Source organism: Eucyclogobius newberryi, unplaced genomic scaffold (genome assembly GCF_026437365.1).
Source record: "Eucyclogobius newberryi isolate DKJ021-1_F unplaced genomic scaffold, fEucNew1.0.hap1 SCAF_19, whole genome shotgun sequence".
Lineage (NCBI taxonomy): Eukaryota > Metazoa > Chordata > Actinopteri > Gobiiformes > Gobiidae > Eucyclogobius > Eucyclogobius newberryi.
Window position 1 is genome coordinate 5,644,348 of NW_027315823.1, and position 17,541 is coordinate 5,661,888.

At 46.0% G+C, this 17,541-nt stretch overlaps 1 protein-coding gene across 1 annotated transcript in view; it reads left to right on the forward strand.

Annotated features, from left to right (window-relative positions):
- Positions 1-17,541, forward strand: part of itpr1a (inositol 1,4,5-trisphosphate receptor, type 1a) — a 201,634-nt gene that overhangs the window by 73,866 nt on the left and 110,227 nt on the right. The window contains exons 37-40 of the mRNA XM_072451506.1: positions 2,661-2,809; positions 3,375-3,486; positions 4,744-4,779; positions 12,333-12,377. Coding sequence (XP_072307607.1) covers positions 2,661-2,809; positions 3,375-3,486; positions 4,744-4,779; positions 12,333-12,377 — 342 coding nt within the window. The remainder of the gene's footprint in view (positions 1-2,660; positions 2,810-3,374; positions 3,487-4,743; positions 4,780-12,332; positions 12,378-17,541) is intronic.

Here is a 17,541-nt window from a genome sequence, read left to right on the forward strand (position 1 = left end):
ACACGGCCTCCACACGCCCTCCACACAACCTCCACACGGCCTCCACACACGCCCTCCACACGCCCTCCACACGGCCTCCACACGACCTCCACACGCCCTTCACACACGCCCTCCACACGGCCTCCACATGGCCTCCACACGCCCTCCACACACCCTCCACACATGCCCTCCACACAACCTCCACACGGCCTCCACACACGGCCTCACAAGACTACAGGAACATCATCGAGCGTCTGCAGGTCAGGACACACAGCCTCCACACGGCCTCCACACAGCCTCCACACGCCCTCCACACACGCCCTCCACACACGGCCTCCACACGGCCTCCACACGACCTCCACACGCCCTTCACACACGCCCTCCACACGCCCTCCACACACGGCCTCCACACAGCCTCCACGCGGCCTCCACACGGCCTCCACATGTGGCCTCCAGACAAACTCCACGCCGGCTCCACACAACCTCCACACGACCTCCACACGACCTCCACACGCCCTCCACACGCCCTCCACACAACCTCCACACGGCCTCCACACACGGACTCACGAGACTACAGGAACATCATCGAGCGTCTGCAGGTCAGGACACACGGCCTCCACACGAACTCCACACAGCCTCCACACACGGCCTCCACGCGACCTCCACACGCCCTCCACACACGCCCTCCACACGCCCTCCACACGGCTTCCACACACGGCCTCCACACGGCCTCCACGCAACCTCCACACGCCCTCCACACGGCCTCCACACTTTCTCCACGCGGCCTCCACACGCCCTCCACACACGCCCTCCACACACCCTCCACACACGCCTTCCACACGCCCTCCACACACGCCCTCCACACAACCTGCACACGGCCTCCACACACGGCCTCCACACGGCCTCCACGGGCCCTCCAAGCGCCCTCCACACAAGCCCTCCACACAAGCCCTCCACACAGCCTCCACGCGGCCTCCACATGTGGCCTCCACACGAACTTCACACGCCCTCCACACGCCCTCCACACGCCCTCCACACGCCCTCCACACGCCCTCCACACACGCCCTCCACACGCCCTCCACACGCCCTCCACACACGCCCTCCACACGCCCTCCACACGCCCTCCACACACGCCCTCCACACGCCCTCCACACGCCCTCCACACACGCCCTCCACACGCCCTCCACACACGCCCTCCACACGCCCTCCACACAGCCTCCACGCGGCCTCCACATGTGACCTCCACACGCCCTCCACATGCCCTCCACACACGCCCTCCACACACGCCCTCCACACAGCCTCCACATGTGGCCTCCACACGAACTCCACACGCCCTCCACACAGCCTCCACACTGCCTCCACACGCCCTCCACACGCCCTCCACACGCCCTCCACACAGCCTCCACACAGCCTCCACACTGCCTCCACACGCCCTCCACACGCCCTCCACACGCCCTCCACACAGCCTCCACGCGGCCTCCACATGTGACCTCCACACGCCCTCCACATGCCCTCCACACACGCCCTCCACACACGCCCTCCACACAGCCTCCACATGTGGCCTCCACACGAACTCCACACGCCCTCCACACAGCCTCCACACTGCCTCCACACGCCCTCCACACGCCCTCCACACAGCCTCCACACTGCCTCCACACGCCCTCCACACGCCCTCCACATGGCCTCCACACGGCCTCCACACATGGCCTCCATAAGGCCTCCACACGCCCTCCACACGCCCTCCACACGCCCTCCACACGCCCTCCACACACGCCCTCCACACGCCCTCCACACAGCCTCCACACTGCCTCCACACGCCCTCCACACGCCCTCCACACACGCCCTCCACACAGCCTCCACGCGGCCTCCACATGTGGCCTCCACACGAACTCCACACGCCCTCCACACGCCCTCCACACACGCCCTCCACACGCCCTCCACACGGCCTCCACACACGCCCTCCACACGGCCTCCACACGGCCTCCACACACGGCCTCCACATGCCCTCCACACGGCCTCCACATACGGCCTCCACACAACCTCCACACGCCCTCCACACGCAATGTTGAGCTGTTATGACTTGGGACGTCACGATATCGAATGTTAGAGGTCAGATTTTTGCGATAAGAAACATCACGATTTAACGATTATTAAACATGATTATTATTTGAGATTTAATTTTCTTTCATTCTCTGACGTGTGACTGTTCCTCAAGTCCGGCTTTATGAAAATGATCTTTCTGAAAGACAAATAAACTCAAATGTGACAAAAACGGACAAATAAAATACAGTTCTTTACATTGGATATAGTTTTTGAACTATAAATTCATCAAAAAATACTCAAACTGTCACAACCTGAGTTCACCCTGAACAATCGCGACGATCGACTCGCCAAATCATCTCGTCGTCCCCGGTTACAACATCAAAAACACACCTGCAGTTGTGTTTCCTCTCCCTCTGAGCCTCACAAAACACCCTGTTCTAAATCTGAAGATCTCCTGCGCCGCTCCTGCCACTAGATGGAGCTATAACGCAATCGCCCGACCCATAGAAAGTCGTGTGTGGTTTTCTAACTTCTCCATGTTTTTAAGTTCATGTGATTCCAAAGCAGAGGAGCTTGTTTAAAGTCCGATAACCGTGGAAACCAGCGCCCCACGTGCCCTTTGTGCCCTTTGTGTCCAGGACATCGTGTCGGCGCTGGAGGACCGACTCCGCCCACTGGTCCAGGCCGAGCTCTCCGTTCTGGTGGACGTCCTCCACCGGCCCGAGCTGCTTTTCCCCGAGAACACGGACTCTCGGAAGAAGTGCGAGAGCGGCGGCTTCATCTGCAAGTGCGTTAATATAGACTATATAAAACTATTCAGGAAAGGCACAATTCTGTCATATTCATATTGTTTCAGTATCGATACTTTATACAGAATCCTACGATTAAAGCAGAACTGAGTCACATTTTCACCTGATTTAATGTCCTTGTAAGTCCCTGAGATGGTTAAATATGTGTTTTCGGGGCGTTTGAAGCGTCAGTCGTCGCCCCCTGCTGTCTCGGGGTGGAAAAGATGACGACTCTCCTGAGAAACCCTGGCTCTTTTTTTATATTTGGCAACGTTATATGTTTTCGTATGCGATTATTCGGATTTATTATGATTTTAAAAAAGGAAAAAATCTGACATGTAATTTCTCCAGGCAGCTGCAGGGGCGGCTCTATCGCCAGAGTTACTTTTTTCTATTTTAAAACATAAATTACAAATATAATTACATTACTTGCCAGAAAAATTGTAAATAATGTATTGATATTGAATTATTTTTGCCAGTATTTTACACTAAATGTATCTTAAGAAAAAAATGCATTTAGTGTAGTATAATACCCGTAACCGGGTTTTCTTGCTCCGTTTTCAGGCTGATCAAACACACAAAACAACTGCTGGAAGAAAACGAGGAGCGACTATGCATTAAGGTCCTGCAAACGCTGCGTGAGATGATGACCAAAGATCGAGGCTACGGGGAAAAGGTAAGACCGCCGGACGATGTCGTTTTCAGGCATTAAGAGACGCCGTTTAACCCGACATCACTCCCGTTTGGGTTCCTTTGGTCACAGGCACGTGTCGTTTACAGAAATGCACGATATTTAAGAGGCGTTTCATCATTTCAGCTTCATCAGCGTCTTCACATCTAGAATCGGTTTTATAGTCAAAAGAATTACCGTATTTTCCAGACTATAAGTTGCACCTTTTTTCATAGTTTTGGCCGGGGTGCGACTTATACTCCAGAGCGACTTATATGTGTTTTTTTCTTCTCTATTATGCATTTTTTGGCTGCTGCGGCTTAAACTCCGGTGCGAATTATAGTCCGGAAAATACGGTATTGCCAAAATTATAGTTTTTGTCAGTTTTGAGCACACGTTGCACCGTCTCTTGCCTTTCTGTGTCGGCTGTAATATATTTCCCGTAATGAGGCTGAAACATAACATCAAATCGCCATTAAATAGATGCATTTTATTTTTATTTTCATTCCGTTTGTTGCATTTCATTCATTCACATTAATTACATCGAAAATAAGCTTAAGTTACAGAAGTTCGGAAACGTCTGTACGAAAAATAAACTGCAGATTGAACCCGTTATCGCGCAAACGTTTCATAACCTGTTGCTCTTGACTGAATAAAACACAAAAAGCTGTTGTTTTAAAGGTGCACTGCTTTGCCCATACTTTTTATTCTTAATTAAATTAACCTTTATTTAACGAGAGAGAATGTTTCACCTTCACACACATATTCCACGGCATTAAATTGTAGTTCTACGTCTCGCTCATGCTAAGGTGTTTAACTGCTAAAAAAGAGAAAAACACTCTTCTTATTCTTACAGTAAAGCGGGGTCGCCTCTCCACAGATCTGACCTGTAACTTGACCGTGCGCGCTTTACTTACAAAACCGTTTCGAAATATAATCAATAAAACAGAACCGAGTAAAAGAACAACAGAGTAAACTGGACAAACACGCATAAATAAATCAGACTATAAATATGTACGTTTAATGCCGTCCTGTGGAACATCCCGGGCAAAGCAATGCAGTTTCCATAGAGACCAGCACCAGAAACACAAACACCACCTCAGCTTTATTTTGAAAGCGCTCGGCTCATTCTTAGCGCCAGTGTCGGATGTTTTCACGTGTGCGATAACTGTGTGTTTGTCTGTAGTTTTGTTTCCCGCGCCTCGGCCTTTCCGCAGACCCGACTCAACCCTCCTGTGACACTCACACTGTTCTCTGTTGCAGCTCAGGGCCTTTGATGATGAGATGGATTTGCCAAAGGTTGTTCATTCTTCACCTTTCATTCGATTTCATTTCCCGGTGTTTTTCCCGCCTCTCGCCTGTGTGTCTGTCGCTTTGTGTGTGCGCGTCCTGCAGGGGGCGCCGGAGTGCCGAGAGGCGGAAGTAACAAAGACGGAGGGAGAACGTGATGAGGTGGAGTTAGCAAGCGCCACATTGCTAACCACGTAGCTGACGTTGGCGCAGGGCGACGTGGGGGAAAAAATGGGATTCCGTCTCGATTTTTGATTTTCTTTTCAAAAAATAAAATCTAAATGTTTTTTCAGGCTTGATTTCATGAACATAAACAAGAAGGGCTTAAAATAAGTTCTTTTTAACACTGAAAATAGCACAATTTCTGACTCCAAAATCAAAACTCTCCAAATCGCATGTCGTTTTTGACAAAATTTAAGCTGTGAATTTCTCGATTAAAAAACCCAAAACATATAATTGACTATTTCACATTCAAATTTGGCGTTATGCAGTTATTTTCCGTCCGTCATTGCGTTAAAAAAATCAATAAAACCTACATTGATAAGGAATCTGCAACGTCGTTCTTAAAACAACGGTAAAATGTCAAAAGTATTTACAACAAACTGACAGAAACGTTCTGTTTTGTAACGAAAATGTGTTGTTTTTTTTACGATATTATTGATTATTTTTTCCAAAAGTTCTAAATAAGTCTTAATTTAACCTCAATTTATTCAATATTTAGCTTTTGTTTTGACAGTCTGACTAAACTGATGTGCACGTTGTAGTTTCAATATGCTCAAACTGAAACTATTATGTCAAAATGTAACGTGTTAAATGATCACAATAATCGTTAACAGCCAAATCACACGCGTTTCCAGTATTGTTTCGATCAATGACGCATTCACAGAAAGAAAACCTCGACCGCCTCGAAAGTTAGGCCAACTCCTCCATCAAATATACTTTATTTTGCTATTTTCCTCTTCCTGTTGCTCGTAACAACACTTTTTCTACCGCCAAAAAGCTGCAAAGTATTTACAGGATCTACTCTTATACAAAAACCTTTTGCATTTGTAGGTTTCGCCAGCAGTTTCTTGTTACTTCCTCCTCTCGTGTAGGTTTATAACGTCTGTGGTGCTTTTGTCCAGGCTCTGGCTCCTTGTCTGTCCATGTTTTTTGTGTTGCGTCGCCGTGGGTTACGTAAAGACGTGAGCAGAGACAGAGGTGACCACACGCGTATATTCCATTTATTATGAATCTTTAGTTAATTGTGTGTGTTTTTTTAACTCTAGACAGCAAAATATAGGTATTGTATAACTCAAATCATGTCAAAAAGCGGCTACAAGGGTGAATAAAAAGTAACAAACACGAATAGAAGGTGATGTTTTATGTGTACGTCTAGTTTTACAGGTGTGACAACAACAATAATCAGGAAAATCCATAATTATTGATCATCATTTTTTGACTCAGTTTTGAAGTCAAATCGCTCTTACTTTCATTTTCTTTGTGTGTTTTGACGGCGGGTGTTTCCCTTGCAGTTTCCTCAGGCGCCTGTAGAGGGCACTGTGTCTGTTTGAATGCTCGTCTCCCTGTGTGTGTGTGTGTGTGTGTGTGTGCGTCCTACTTTCCCGCACGATTCCTGGACCTTTTCCAAATCCGGCTGCCTTACATAACACGCCGCCCTGAAACCGGCCCCAGCCTGATGTGTGACCTTCACGGTCGGCGGCAAGAAAAAGAACGCGAACAAAGAAGACGAGGTGTAGCGGAGCGGCTTGTTTACCCACACGGATACTACTAATACTGCTAATACTACTAATACTGCTAATACTACTGATACTACTGCTGCTGCTGCTGCTGCTGTTTCATGTCAGATTCAATATTGCAAAAAAAAACGTTGCATATGAGTTGAAGGCCGTTTGATTCCAGTGACGCAGTAAAATTGGTGCAGTACTGTTACTTCAAAATACGAATACGCAAGTACAAGTACAAATAAGCGGCGCAAGAAGTTACTTGACAGTTAAAAAGTATTTGGAGAAAGTTCTGCTCGAGTAACCGGTTCGAGAGGCTTCTGCTCTGCGTCGTTTGTTTGCTTGCGGCTCGTCGCTGTGCATGGGATGTCCACCGGGGGCAGTAGTGAGCACAGCGGCACAAATGTGAGCTAAAGCTGACTGTGGCGCCTCCATGTTTGTTTTTCCATTCTCTGACTGACTTTGAGCGCCCTCTGGTGGTTATTTTACCAGCAAACCGCCTTGACATTAGAACGTATTAGCGTGAAGCGCATAGTCGACTTACGGGTTGAAAGAAATCCTTCAAAATAAGAAAGTATAAATGATTAGTTAGTAGCAGGTAGTAAAAAGTCCACAAGAAAAAAAAAGGCTAAAATGAGAATAAAAAGAACGGCTTGAGTCAGTTTCATACCAGCAAAGGTTTGGACGTGTAAAAAATAACATACACGATCAAATGTGTCAACAGTATCATTGAAACTTCAAAATAAAGCAGGACGCTCTTTGGAACTTCAAAATAAAGCAGGACGCTCTTTGGACTGCATCATTAAACTACTAAAGGGGTGAATTTAGGACAGAACTATCTTCACCCAAACTCCTTTATTATTTAATGACCAAAAAAAACTGCAGTGGAATAATGCAATGCAGTACACACAATATGTACACACAATATGTACATACAACATGTACACACAACATGTACACCAGGGTTATTTTTGTCGTTTTATTAGTCTGTTTTTACAGCGTGGCGTGAGTTGTGTGGACTTTTGGCACAGTTTAATCTGCCTTTTCTCTCACGACTACAATGTTTACTGTAGTTACACACACACACACACACACACACACACACACACACACACACTGTAGTTACACACACACATACTGTAGTCACACACACACACACTGTAGTTACACACACACATACTGTAGTTACACACACACACACACTTTAGTTACACACACACACACACACACACACTGTAGTTACACACACATACTGTAGTTACACACACACATACTGTAGTCACACACACACACTGTAGTTACACACATACTGTAGTTACACACACACACACACACACACACACTTTAGTTACACACACACACACACACACACACACTGTAGTTACACACACATACTGTAGTTACACACACACATACTGTAGTTACACACACACACACACACACACTTTAGTTACACACACACACACACACACACACACTGTAGTTACACACACACATACTGTAGTTACACACACACACACACACACTTTAGTTACACACACACACACACACACATACTGTAGTTACACACACACATACTGTAGTTACACACACACACACACACACACTTTAGTTACACACACACACACACACACACACTGTAGTTACACACACATACTGTAGTTACACACACACACACACACACTTTAGTTACACACACACACACACACATACTGTAGTTACACACACACATACTGTAGTTACACACACACACACACACTTTAGTTACACACACACACACACACACACACACACACACACTGTAGTTACACACACATACTGTAGTTACACACACACATACTGTAGTTACACACACATACTGTAGTTACACACACACACACACACACACACATACTGTAGTTACACACACACACACACACATACTGTAGTTACACACACACACACACACATACTGTAGTTACACACACACACACACACACACATACTGTAGTTACACACACACACACACACACACACTTTAGTTACACACACACACACACACTGTAGTTACACACACATACTGTAGTTACACACACACACACTGTAGTTACACAAACACATACTGTAGTTACACACACACATACTGTAGTTACACAGACACACACACACACACACACAACTGAATGACAGGCGTGGTCCTGAAGCCCCGCCCCTCGACTCGACAGCCTGGGTTACGTAAAGGCCCCGTGCGCTCCCGTTACATAAGACCTCATGTTAGAGGAACTGTAAATGTTTTGCTCTGGTTTCTTTTGGCTTCGGTCCACGTGAACTCTAAACGCTCTGCACATCTGGGCTTGTTTACGTGTGAGTTTAGCAGCCGCGGAGCCCACCTCCCAGGTTCTACTGAGCCCACCTCCCAGGTTCTACTGAGCCCACCTCCCAGGGTCTACTGAGCCCACCTCCCAGGGTCTACGGAGCCCACCTCCCAGGTTCTACTGAGCCCACCTCCCAGGGTCTACTGAGCCCACCTCCCAGGTTCTACTGAGCCCACCTCCCATGTTCTACTGAGCCCACCTCCCAGGTTCTACTGAGCCCACCTCCCAGGGTCTATGGTGCCCACCTCCCATGTTCTACTGAGCCCACCTCCCAGAGTCTACGGAGCCCACCTCCCAGGGTCTATGGAGCCCACCTCCCAGGGTCTACGGAGCCCACCTCCCAGGGTCTACGGAGCCCACCTTCCAGGATCTATAGAGCCCACCTTCCAGGATCTACGGAGCCCACCTCCCAGGGTCTATGGAGCCCACCTCCCAGGGTCTATGGAGCCCACCTTCCAGGGTCTACGGAGCCCACCTCCCAGGTTCTACGCCTGCGGGGGGAGTAGTTGCAAACAACACACTGACATATTGGCACTTGGACTTGGACTTCTGTTTTGGTCTGAGTGATGGAGGTTGGACCAAATGGCATAGTTATCGTTTAAACTGAACAGATTTAGACATTCTTAAAGTCTTAAAACGTGAAAAAAAACAGAACTAGTTCATTTTAAGAGTTACAGGACCTTTAATGAGGTTGTACAGGCCCCTTTAATGATGGTGAACAGGCCCCTTTAATGAAAGTGTACAGGCCCTTTAATGAGAGTGTACCGGCCCTTTAATGAGAGTGTACCGGCCCTTTAATGAGAGTGTACAGGCCATTTAAAGAGAGTGTACAGGCCCTTTAATGAGAGTGTACCGGCCCTTTAATGAGAGTGTACAGGCCCTTTAAAGAGAGTGTACAGGCCCTTTAAAGAGAGTGTACAGGCCCTTTAATGACAGTGTACAGGACCTTTTAATGAGGTTGTACAGGCCCCTTTAATGAGAGTGTACCGGCCCTTTAATGAGGGTGTACAGGCCCTTTAATGAGAGTGTACAGGCCCTTTAATGAAAGTGTACCGGCCCTTTAATGAGCGTGTACAGGCCCTTTAATGAGCATGTAGAGGCCTTTAATGAGATTATACAGACCCCTTTAATGAGAGTGTACAGACCCTTTAATGAGAGTGTACAGGCCCTTTAATGAGATTATACAGACCCTTTAATGAGATTATACAGACCCTTTAATGAGACTGTACAGACCCTTTAATGAGAGTATACAGGCCCTTTAATGAGAGTGTACAGGCCCCTTTAATGAGAGTGTACCGGCCCTTTAATGAGGGTGTACGGGCCCTTTAATAAGAGTGTACAGGCCCTTTAATGAAAGTGTACCGACCCTTTAATGAGCGTGTACAGGCCCTTTAATGAGCATGTAGGCCTTTAATGAGATTATACAGACCCCTTTAATGAGCATGTAGGCCTTTAATGAGATTATACAGACCCCTTTAATGAGAGTGTACAGACCCTTTAATGAGAGTGTACAGGCCCTTTAATGATATTATACAGACCCTTTAATGAGAGTGTACAGACCCTTTAATGAGAGTGTACAGGCCCTTTAATGAGATTATACAGACCCTTTAATGAGATTATACAGACCCTTTAATGAGACTGTACAGACCCTTTAATGAGAGTATACAGGCCCTTTAATGAGAGTGTACAGGCCCTTTAATGAGAGTGTACAGACCCTTTAATGAGATTATGGGTTAGGACACCTTCTCAGACTCTGACCTGAAACACCTTCACGTCGCCAGAGGGTCCTCAGGCTGTAGCAGACGGCTCCTCACGGCCCCTCACGGCTCCTGATGGCTCCTGCGCTCACAGATGGCTCTGGCCTGGTTCCTCTCTGGGTCATTATGTAACACGCCCTCCTCCTCCTCTGCTCCCGTCAGGCTTTTTACATAACCAAAGTATGTGGAGCTCTGTCTCTGTCGACTCTGGCTCCTCTGGCTCCTCTGGCCCCGGGAACACAACAAACAAACAACAACAAACACTTCTCAGAGTCATATTCAGTTCATATTTTTCATATTTTTCTTCTCAATGTCATAGATTTTTGGCGACAAACCCAAAGAACGTTCACAAAAAGCAAAAAAACTGTCCAGCTGTTTGTCCTGACCAAGTCCAGATCGAGGTCCAGCGCCATTGGAGTACGGGTCAAATGCAGAGGACGACCGTAACCGCCCACAGATACTTGTAGACCAATAAAAACACACTAAACTGTAAACATGGGACGAGTGGAGGATGGATCTGACTCAATCATCGCGCCATCTGAATCTGACCCACAATGACCTGGTTCTGACCCACAATGACCCGGTTCTGGCCCACAATGACCCGGTTCTGGCCCACAATGACCCGGTTCTGACCCACAATGACCCAGTTCTGACCCGGCAATCTGAAATAACAGATAACTGTAATGACAAGTCGCACTAACAACACGGCAGTCAATCAACAGTTTGACCAGGAAATACCATATTTTCTGGACTATAAGTCGCACCTCTTTTCATAGTTTTGGCTGGGGTGCGACTTATACTTATATTTATACTTATACTCCGGAGCGACTTGTATGTGATATTATTTGTTATTTTCACACTTGCAACCGCATTTCATACTCATACTACTGTTTTTTTCTTCTCTATTATGCATTTTTTGGCCGGTGCGACTTATACTCGGAAACTACGGTATAGTTCAGATATTTGTTTTGTTTCACCGAGCGCCAAAAAAACTTTAGAAAATAGAGCTCGTTTTGACTCAAACAAACTCTTCTCAACAGCCCTGGAAAGGTATTTAATGATTATACTTAATTAACTCCTTTTTAATTTATTAATTTATTTATTATTTGCCTATTGGGCGACTGATTGAACTAAAACGCAGTTAAGATTTATATATTAAAATGTTTCTAGAAATTATACAAAAAGTTGTCCCAGAATCATCATTTTTTTAGGTTTGTAATTTAACTTCCTGTTTGTAATTGATGACATCACACTAGGAAATTACCCAGCAAACACCGGGCCAAAACTCATCTAATGTCACTATTTATTTTATTTGACGAATAAAAATATATGAGAGTGCCTTTAGTTTGTTGAATTTATGTTTATAGTCAAAAAAGTTGTTTCTTTGTGTAAATTCTGCATAAACTTTGACTGGAATCAGTGTCCCTGGTGTGATGTGACTTCCTGTCCCTGGTGTGATGTCACTTCCTGTCATTTTATACAGTCAAAATGAGAGAGTCGTAAAAAACCACAAACCCTCACCTCTGTCTCTGCCACGCGCCCTCTGATCGGCCCTCACCGCCGCCCACACCTTTGGCTTGACCCGCTCATGGCTCCGCCCGCTCATGGCTCCGCCCGCTCATGGCTCCGCCCGCTCGTGGCTCATGGTGTCGTTAACCTCTGCATGTGTTCTAACTGTCCTTTCGTTTGTCCACCGCTGGCTGCGCTGCTGCTCACTGGCCTCACAGCTGGACCAAAACCAACCCGAGAAGCTGCTCAATGACCAGAAGAGGGTACGTACTGACCGTGGAGCGACCGCACGCGCCACGCCCGCTTTGACCTTTGACCTGCTGTGTCCGTCAAACTGTCAAAGTCACGCGAGGTTTGGAAGAGTTCGTTTCGTAGCGTTTCGGTCGACGTTTTGGAACCAGGAAAAGGTGGAAGATGTATACTTCCTGTTTGTGTGTGGCGTGTCACAGTTTATTTATTTTCTTCCTGCTTCCGAAGAGTGCACACGCTTTTTTGCTCGCTCCGCTTGCTATCGCTGCTTTCCTTATTTATTTTGCTTTTTAATCAGTTTTTGTCTTCCAACCATTTTTGCTTTAGACTTTTTCAAGTAAACCAAGGATTTTAAGAACATTTTTCCAGTTTTAACGACATATCTGACGCCAGCGACATGTCCGGGAGAAGAAGTGAGAAAGACTGTGAACGCTGTCGGAAATATCAACAAGAAATTAATGAGCTGAAAACACGGATATTTGTTTTGGAATCTGAAAAAGTTCTTCACGATACCATTCCTGTGTCAACCGACGGTAAGAAGAGCACACTTTTTACAAGAAAAACTGCTACTTTCAACCTAAACCGCAGTGACTCTGTGTCGTTTCCAAAACTGTCTAAAAACCAGAAAGACCAGGCTGTTTCTTGGAACAAACTTGGAGCAAAGCCTAAACGATACAAAGATAACGTGAAGTCACCTAAAATACAGCTCACCAACAGATTTTTACCACTTTCAGAGATGAAATTAAATGAAAAAAGGAAAGATGACGTGGCCAAAATACAGCGAGGAGGATCTGTGCCAGGAGCCAAGGTCAAGATTGTTTTAGTTGGGGACGGCTCGATAAGTCACATGACGCATGAAAAGATAAACACACATTCTTTTCCAAGCGCCACTGTTTCTGAGATAACGTCACTCCTTCCAAATATTATGGCTAAGCATGGAGGAGCTAAACAGCTGATTGTGCACGTGGGTGCAGTGGACATGCGGCGGGAACAGACTGAAGTTTTGAAAAAAGACTTCTTGAAGTTATTCGACGTGCTTGATAAAATGGAAATCAAAACTTTCATAAGTGGACCTCTTCCAAACATCGACAGGAGGATAAACAAGTTTAGCCGGCTTCTTCAGCTGAACACATGGCTGTCCAAAGAGTGCTCCCCGAGAGGACTACACTACATTGAGAACTTCTATCTATTCTGGAAACGAGAGGACCTGTTTAAGAGAAATGGCCCCCACCTATGCAGAGGTGGAGTGAGGGTGCTGACAGAGAACCTGCTCCACGCTCTGAGGCATTGGACTGGGCCTGGACAGGGTCCTGAGCAGATAGTTAGAGAAGAGAGGAATGAGAGAAGAATTCCTGCTCCCTCAGCCAGAGACCGAGCCAATGTTTCAACATCAAAAGCACCACAACCTCAGCCTCCACCAAAGGATTCATCAGCAGCTGCTCCACCACCACCAGCAAAGGATTCAGCTCCAGCTGCTCCACATTCACCTCCACCGCCTCCAGCAAAGGAACAATCTTCAAAGGCCTTGGACCCATCTGTGACAAGCCCAACAACATCCCTGTCATCGCCCCTGCCTTCACACCAGCCCTGGGTTCCCCCTGCAACATCTACTCCCACTAAAGATTCATCATTCTCCTTCTCATCTCCACTCTCACCCATGGGCCTTTCCAGCCATTTTGAAAGTCTGATCAAATCAGGCATTAAGATGGCTCCACTCACGCCCAATATAGCAAGGGCTATGCCGACTACACCAACAAAAGCCCCACCACCCATCCCCCCTCGCCTCTCACCTGGTCCCAAACTCTCCTTGGCTACAAAAGCCCCACCACCCATCCAACCTCGCCTTTTACCTGGTATCTCCCATAGCTAGGATGCACTGGGTCTCAGCGTTGCCGGGACTTATTGTCACATTAAAAATCAAACCAACCCGGGGCCCTATGTAAAAAGAGCCCCCCCTAGTGCTATTTCTGTAGTCACATCATCACACAGATGGAAAAACAAAATGCGAGTCAGGCCCAATCTGAGAAATGTGATTCATATTCCCTGTGAAAAGATAAAGCCCAGTCCCACTGAAACTAGTCTGAAACTTGCTGTGCTAAATGTCAGATCCTTATGTAACAAATCTCTCTTAATTAATAATTTTATTTCTTCTTATAATCTTGATTTTATGTTTTTAACTGAAACATGGCTTGACAAAAACACAGGAAATGTAGTTCTGATAGAATCTGCTCCACCCAACTTTAAGTTTGAATCTGAAACACGAGAAAACAAAAAAGGGGGTGGAGTCTGTGCTGTCTTTAGAGATGAAATAATTACCCGCAGGTTGTCTTTTGGGGTGTTTTCATCATTTGAGTATGTATCCTTTAAAATGGAGCTAAAACGGTCTCCATCCATTCTCTTCATTGTTTTATACAAGCCTCCCCAGCACTGCCAAAGTTTTATTGATGATTTTACTGAGATGCTTTCAGTCGTACGCACAGACTTTGATGGTTTGGTCATTACAGGTGATTTCAATGTGCATGTTGATAATATTTGTGACAGAAACGCTAAAGAGCTTGATGCTGTCCTTGAAACCTTCAGTCTTACTCAGCATGTGAGAGGCCCCACCCACAGCAAAGGACACACTCTAGATCTCATAATTACAAAGGGGGTAAATATTTCAAATGTTAATGTGATCGATGTTGCTCTGTCTGATCATTTCTGTGTCTTCTTTGACCTGTCTGTTTCTCCCCAACCTCCGGTTGGTCCTGCAGTTGTTCAGAGGAGACACATAAGTGATGGCACAGGTGCACTGTTTATGGAAATGATAAACTTTGAAAATGTCTCATGTTCTAATGTAAATGATTTGTTGACCTCTGTTACATCTAGTGTTTTGAATGTTCTGGACACCATCGCCCCTATAAAGGCTAAAATGGTTAAAAATAAGCAGAAGGCGCCGTGGAGAAATGATGATTCGGTCAGGGCACAGAAAAGGGAGTGCCGCAGGGCCGAACGGAAATGGCGCAAGTCAAAGCTCCAGGTTCAAAAAGAGATTTACAAAGAGAAGCTAAACATGTACAACTTAATCTTATGTAGAACTAGGGAAAGATATTTTTCTGAAATAATTGGAAGCTGCAGTAACAACTCGCGTGTCCTGTTTGCCACAGTAAACAGATTAACAAACCCTCCAGCTCAGCTGCCGTTAGAACTCATTTCCACATCCAAGTGTAATGAGTTTGCATTATTCTTTAATGACAAAGTTCAGGGCATTAAAAATGCTACAAATCCCACAATGCAAAAAATTACCCTAAAACCACCAAGACACTTAGAGCTAACTCACTTTGCACCAGTAACTGACAAAACTGTCCATGAGATCATCACCAGTCTGAGTTCATCTACATGCTGCCTCGATGTGTTACCCACCAGATTTCTAAAGTCTGTGCTGAACAGTTTGTTAGCACCATTCACTCACATAGTTAACACTTTCGCTATCTGGAACATTCCCAATGTCTTTGAAAACTGCGGTCATAAAGCCTCTCCTAAAGAAGAGCAGTCTTGATGCCGCAGTACTGAGTCATTACCGGCCCATCTCTAATCTGCCATTTTTGGGCAAAGTCCTTGAAAAGGTTGTTTACCAACAGCTCACAGATTTCCTCTTAATAAACAACTCATTTGATGTTTTTCAGTCAGGTTTTAGACCTCATCACAGCACTGAGACTGCTCTTGTCAAGGTGACAAATGACATCCGCCTGAACACTGACACGGGCAAAGCCTCAGTCTTAATTCTGTTAGATCTGAGTGCTGCTTTTGACACTGTCGATCATGGGATCCTCTTACAGAGACTAGAGGACTGGGTGGGCATCACTGGCACTGCCCTAAACTGGTTAAGGTCCTATCTGGAAGACAGGAAGTACTTTGTTGAAATTGGTAGCTGTGTCTCAGACCACATGACCCTGACCTGTGGAGTGCCCCAAGGGTCAGTCCTGGGTCCCCTTCTGTTCAACCTCTACATGCTGCCGTTAGGTCAGTTGATACGCAGTGAAAATGTGTCCTATCACAATGATGCAGACGACACTCAGATCTATGTTTCACTATCGGCAGGTGAATATGGACCAGTAGATTCACTCTGTCACTGCATCCAACAGATCAGTTTGTGGATGCAAAACAACTTTCTCCAGCTGAACTCAGACAAGACTGAAATAATCGTTTTTGGCCCACAGAAACAAAGAGAAAGTGTTAGCGGTCACCTCCAGAGTCTCGCTCTAAAACCTACAAACCAAATTAGAAATCTGGGGGTAATAATGGACTCAGACTTGAACTTTAATAGCCACGTCAAATCAATAACATCAGCAGCTTTTTACCATCTAAAAAACATTGCCAAAATCAAAAATATGGTGTCTAAACCAGATTTAGAGAGACTTATCCATGCGTTTGTCTCCAGTAGATTAGACTACTGTAACGGCCTGCTCACTGGCCTCTCCAAACGAGTTGTAAAACAGCTGCAGTACATCCAGAACGCTGCTGCTCGGGTCCTGACCAGAACCAGGAAGTATGATCACATTAGTCCTGTTCTCAGGTCTCTGCACTGGCTCCCTGTGGCTCAGAAAATAGACTTTAAAGCAGCTCTGCTTGTGTACAAGTCTCTCCATGGCCTAGCACCAAAGTACATCTTGGATATGTTAGTGCCATATGAACCATCTCGGACTCTGAGGACCTCAGGGACCGGCCTCCTGCTGGTGCCCAGAGTCAGGACAAAACATGGGGAATCTGCGTTTCAGTTTTATGCAGCTAAAATCTGGAACAGTCTTCCTGAAGATGTGAGACAGGCTTCTACTCTGACAATGTTCAAATCTAAGCTAAAAACAGTTTTGTTTAGCTGCGCATATGACTGAAAGGATTTTTTCTTTGCACTCTTCTCTTTTGTTTGTGATTTTATTAGTTTAGACAATCAGTTGGAATTTAGTTAATTTTATTGTATTTCTGTTTCTGTAATTTCTTTGTGATTTGAATGCATTTTTCCTGCTGTGAAGCACTTTGAATTGCCTTGTGTATGAAATGTGCTCTACAAATAAACTTGCCTTGCCTTGCCTTTATCACTCAGAAAGTTTGTTTGTTCCTTGAGCTGGTTTAGGGCTGGTTTAGGGCTGGTTTAGAGCTGAGTTTAGGGCTGGTTTAGGGCTGGGTTTAGGGCTGGTTTAG